The following is a 5,943-nucleotide window of genomic DNA, read 5'->3' on the forward strand; positions in this document are numbered from 1 at the left end:
GTTGAATTATTGTGTGGTAGGTGTGGAATTATTTGTAACCATTGGATTGTAATTGTGGTGGCACAATCTTAGCCATTAATTTAGGAGGTGCCACTAGTATAAATAGGGGTGGAGTCTTTGAGTTTGTATCAAGCCAAGTTAAGGTGTTAAATAAGAGTGAAGCTTCTTCCATAAGTTGTTTTTTAGCCTTTGTCATTTCCTAAAAGCTTTTCCATTCCAACACCCCCGAGAAGAAGAAGACTGGGAAGATTTACATGCATACCATTCATTTCTTCTGTATTAACAGTTCTAACACCTATACTTCAATTTTTATAAATATGCAATCTTACATATGCATGAAAAGGTTGAATTTTTTATATATATATAATGATTAAAAAAATGATATTTTTTTAAAACAACATTGACTTCTATAAAGAGAAAGTGGTAGGTTCAAGTCAACCTAACAAACCTGAAGATAAACCTGGTAAACAAGATCATCATAGGTCCCATTCATTTGTCCATTGCCATCTTCATAAAGTACATAATCATATGGAGCATAAGTGAGGTTCTTCATGACAGCATCAAAAACATCTATGCAGTACCCTTTGGGAATGCGCTTGTTAGTATCGGGATCCAATTCAACACGAATAACTTCAGGAAAACCAGGCTTCACCGGAACACCAATTTTGAGCTTATTCCCCGCCGTGGGCCACTCCCACCCCTTCGGCACTCCTTCCCTTCCCCCCGGCCAAACGACAACATCAAGCTTATCTTTTGAATTTCTCCGCCCCGAGACGTTATTTGGTGGAGCCCAAAAGCCTATTCTTGTGCTGCCATTCTTCACCACGTTAACTATCTCAATATCCTGAGACTCCAACTGGCCATCAATTAAACGGAACCTCCCTGCCATGCCATCAAATTCAGTGCTTTGTATTGCCGAAAGAAGCTTTGGTCCAACTGAAGATGAGCCAATACTGGCTATATCATTTGAGCTATTCTTCATATCCCCCACTCTAAATTCGAAATTTTCCATTCTAACCTTTTCTGCCGCCAGGGCCAATGCCCACACCGTGTCATAGGCCCACAAACCAAATACTATGGGTTCGTTTATATTGGATTCAGGATTCTCTTCATGGAATATCTTCCTCCATCTCTGCTTGAAATCACGAAGCTTGCTGGTCATGTTAACCAGAGGCCTCACACCCAAAACTCCTTGCATGACATTAGCTGCTGATGAACCCATCAGATTCACCACATCAGTCAAACCATATGTTGTAATCCACACATATCCTTCGTTCAACATTCCCTCCTCTTTGGCAATTTTGAAGAATTTCAAGCCAAGTTCACAAGTCATGTGTACAACAAATACTCTTGTTTGCATATTCTTGAGCTTGTTAAGCTCTTTCAGGATTTGACTTTCAGTGGCTGACGGAGGAATGCTGCTTCTGCGGGGGACTCTGACATCAATGTGCTGAAATTGGTTTATAAGGTAAGGCATAATTCCATTGCCATACTCATCATCCACGTAAATTAGAACCACCTCCCTCCAATTGAAGTATTTAACAATGGAAGCTATAGCCTTTGCTTGAGTGGAGTCGTTATAGGCAGTGCGCAGGAAATAGGAGCTTTGTTTGGATGAGAGAGAAGGGCTCTTTGCAGAGAAGGAAAGTATAGGAACTCGAGCTCTGTCTCCAAGATTCATTACGAAACTGGCTTGTGATGATTGTTGTGGGCCGATTATGGCCTTCACTTTAACATTGTTCAGTAGGTCAATGGCTGTAATGCATGGACATCAAATTTGGCTGACATGAGAAAGCTTTTTGAATAAATTTTTTTCATAATTTTATATCAAAATTGACAATAATTACTCGGCATTATTATAATTTAATAGCGGTGGTTCATAATAATACCAATTATTTACAAAGAGTGGAAGCTTTACAAATGATTTTGCAGCTTTAGGGATTTCTTATTGATGCTTTCTAAGAAATTTTCGACAGTAAAGTAGAAGATTATCGTCTTAGCATGGTACTAATATTCAACACACACTAAAAAAAGAGAAAATAACCAATAATGACCACGGGGTCTGACTCAACTAAAAAGTTTCGCTATAAAATGATGATTACAGTTACAACCACTTCTCCCGCAGACGGGAAATTTGATTGTAGGAAAGAGTTAATAGGTTTCCCAAGTTACAATGTCGGCGCACGGCGACCGATAACTATTGGTGGTGTCTGGTCAGTGATGGTCAAAAGTGGTTAGTGGTGATCAAAGGCGGCCATTGGAGATTGGTGGTAGTTGTCGCCGTGTTATTGTTTTTGTGTATGTTGTCCCCTAATGGGAGCATTATCATTACCAGCTGCACAAATCAACCAAGATATTCCTATTAAATCAATCTTTCAATCTCTTCCTTGAGCTGCTTACATGTCATGGTGGTGTGGCCACGACTTCAATGAAAATGACATTATCGTTCCTGATTCCCCGAGTTAGGTTTTAGGAGGTGAAGCTACTTAATAGTGTTTTCATCTTTGATGGTCATCCGGACGTTAACATGCGATGTGTTGAGTGGTGTATACTTTTTCATAAGTCGATGCTCACTTCGTTGGCCAACAGGTTGCGGAGGGAGGTAACGATTCCTCTGTTGTTCAAACTTTCTTCGTTGCGAAGATTGATAATTGCCTCCGGCGTTACTTTTGTGTTTTCCCCCAAATTGCTCGAATTGCTCTTTATGTGCGTTGATGGCCTCATCCGCAGTGATTTAGGCGTCAACACGATGAACATGTTTAGCATAAAAACGAATTGTCTCCCTCATCAATGATGAGTAGAAGGGCCTTGGGCGGAGCCCCCCAAAGAAAACTTCTCTCAGTAACTTCAGATCCACTCCTGAAATCTAACAGGCTTCCGCGGAAAACCTGCGGAAATAGCCCTTGAGTGACACTCCTTCACTTTGGCAAATTCCCGAGAGATGGGATGAATCATTGATGGTCCACTAGTTTGCCAAGAATTGCTACGTGAATAGTCTGACAAGCTTATTAAAGGTGTTTATAGTGTCCACTGGCAGAGAGTAGAACCAAACGTAAGCTTGTACTTTAAGAGTGGTCAGGAATACTTGACATAGAAGCGCATCAGAGATATGTTGAATGCGCATGATGGTTTTATAGTGATTAATATGCTCATAAGGGACAATTATCCCTTTGTAAGTGTCGGTGTTCAAGAGCTTGAAGCCTGTTGAGATGGGGTGTTGAAGGACCGCTCCCTCTAAGGGAGAAGACTCATGGACGTTACGGTGAGTGGAGAAGTTATTCTTTTTCTTTAGAGGGAACTCTTCCCAGACGAGGCATCGTAGCTCGTTACAAATGAAATCATCTGGAATGACAATAAGGCGTGGTAATGTCAGGTGAGCTGCGCGAGATAGATGAGTGGAAATTGCAGTTTCTTGGAGTCCAGCATCACGATCTGGCAGGGGAAGTGTTCCTTTTTGGTGAAGGGGGCCGATACGAGTTTCTTCGAGCAGTGAGTTTCCCGTAGGTCACTGAGTTACTGGTAAACGAACTTCATTCAACGGTGTGGGCTCCATTCTGAGCATTCGGTCTTCTATAGAAGGACCTGAGATGCCTATGTTGGTAGGATAACGTCTTTCAAGGTAGGAATAGGAAGAAGTATTTGATCCTTAGCTTCTTGATTGCTCCCTAGAACGATGTGTATTGGAGCGGGATGCTCTGTTATCATGAATATTGTGTCTGGTAACAATATAGTATGTCTTTCAAGCACTTTAGTGATGGGATTGAAGTTTCCCACTAACGGTGTCAAATTGTTGCGTGCTAGAAAATGTGCGGCAATAGAGTAGCAGATTATCGTTTTAATGTGGTACGAAGATTCAACACACACTCAGAAAAGAGAAAACGAATAATAATGATACCAGAAGTTTTTGTGAGGAAAACCGAAAAAGGAAAAACCACTGGGTTTGACCAAGCTGAAGAGTTCCACTTTAAAAAAATAATTATAGTTGCAAACACTTGTTCCACAGGCGAGAAAGAGTTACTAGGTTTAACAAGTTACAACGTCGACGGGTGGCGACTGATAATGATTGGCGACGTCCAGTCGGTAGTCGACAGGGGTTGACGATCGACGGCGGTTAGCGGAGGGTGACGATGGTCGACAGCAGTTGGCAGTGGTTGATTCACTAGTAGTGCTCGATGACAGTCAGTTCTTGTCGATGACTATCGCGGTAGTCGGCAGAGGTTGGTGACGGTTGGCGTTGATCTACGACAATCGACGGTGGTGGTAGACGACGGTTGACGGTGGTAGACGACGACAAGAGTGGTGTTGGACTTCAATTTCTTCTTACAGCTTCATGTTATTTCTCAAGCCTCAAGCTCTCCTTCCCTCTCATGAGAGGGGTGTAGCTCTATTTATAGAGTTCTTAGTGCAATTAATGCAGAAATATAAATTAATTTGATCAGATGGCTCAGACGGTTTCTCTCGATCGGACGACAGTTGATGAACTTTTGAGTGTCTTAATAATATCAGAATTGAGTGATATTATGCTCGTCGGATTCACCTTCTCAAGACACTCGATTTGACCATAAACTCATCAGAATCGACATTCGTTTGACCTTTCAAATGTGTCCAGAAACTTTCAAAAGCGGTTAACGGCTTGATCTAAGCTTAATTTAGTTCGGATCGGGCCAATTTTGGTAACCTTGGGTTCTTCTTGTAGAGCCGGTCAATTTGATTGTAAGTTGTTGAAATCAAAGTTCTAGATGTTATTTTATCAAGGTTTGAATGTTTTTTTTCTCAAAAAGTTACATCGAGATCCGCGTCATGTCCCGAGATTCATGTCGGATGATGAAGATTTGTTGGAGGTGTATGTACTGTGAAAGTTTGTAAAGTCAATTAATTGAAAGGTCCCCATCATGCCTTTTCATTGATTAACCCAGACCCAAACAAAATTAATATTTAATAACTATGCAAACAGTCAACACAAGCAACCACTTGGAACCATTCAAATGCTAAAATCTGAAGGATTCAGTTCTTATTTTGAGAGTCAAACTAAAATCTAACTGAGTTGGATTAATATTTGCGAGACGTAATTTGGGCCATCCAAAATGAATAAATAAATAAATATAACATTATATCAAACATTGGATATCAGAAATGTAAATTCATAAAAATTTCTGTGGTATGTATGTAAATTTTCAAAAGAAACAAAACGGAAGAGTGAGGAAACCGGAGACAAAACAGGTGATCAAAATTACCTGCGGAGGCGGCGCCAAAAGCATCGCCGCCGGAATCTCGGAGGTGAAGAGAGATCCTGGTGGAGTAGCCGGAGTTCACCGCATAGAAATCTTCCACCGCCATTCTCATACAGCTCAAGCTTATGTTTCCAATCCATGATTCCACATCCAAAATCACTCCAACATCAATTTGAATTCTTCCATGAACTCCTTCTCCTCCTACCTGAGCTTCTGCCCTCAAAACCAAGGAAAGTAAGAAGACCAGACAGAAGGGATGGCGCTGTGGTTTTCTCCCTTTCTTCGTCATGCTAAAGATGGAAGCTTTCTACTTCCAACTTTATGAGATTTTGAGCGCTGTTATACTTGTGGCTTCGGAGCATTGAATTGACATCTTAACGGTGGCTGCAGGTCCAAGTCCACGGTTTGCGTCTTTCACTGTCGTCTTGTTTAAAATGAAGAATAGAATGGCTTGGAATTGGTCAAGTTTTCTGGTAGGGCTAGAACGGGATCCGATGTCCAACTCTGCACGTCAGATACAGTATCGCAGGGCCCAGGCTGCGGTCATGTTGATAGTATGCGTGTTTTGGTTCTTCTTATTCGTTTGATTTGGTTTTGGTGTGTGAAGTTGAACTTTGGATGGGGCGCTAGTCTGGTTAGTTACGGAGTTTTTTCTCTTTACAATTAATTTAAAGGAGAACTTAGAAGTATAGGGGCAATTGCATGAATGTGC

The 5,943-nt window shown here is 41.3% G+C and overlaps 1 protein-coding gene across 1 annotated transcript in view; it reads right to left on the minus strand.

Moving 5' to 3' along the window:
- The window catches only part of LOC110017874 (glutamate receptor 2.9-like), a 12,386-nt gene extending 6,764 nt beyond the window's left edge, over nt 1–5,622 (minus strand). Inside the window, exons 1-2 of the mRNA XM_020715028.1 lie at nt 5,235–5,622; nt 449–1,755 (exon numbers count right to left, since the gene is read on the minus strand). Coding sequence (XP_020570687.1) covers nt 449–1,755; nt 5,235–5,520 — 1,593 coding nt within the window. The 5' untranslated portion in view covers nt 5,521–5,622. The remainder of the gene's footprint in view (nt 1–448; nt 1,756–5,234) is intronic.
- Between the last annotated feature and the right edge of the window lie 321 nt (nt 5,623–5,943).

Source organism: Phalaenopsis equestris, unplaced genomic scaffold (genome assembly GCF_001263595.1).
Source record: "Phalaenopsis equestris unplaced genomic scaffold, ASM126359v1 Scaffold000002, whole genome shotgun sequence".
Classification (NCBI taxonomy): domain Eukaryota; kingdom Viridiplantae; phylum Streptophyta; class Magnoliopsida; order Asparagales; family Orchidaceae; genus Phalaenopsis; species Phalaenopsis equestris.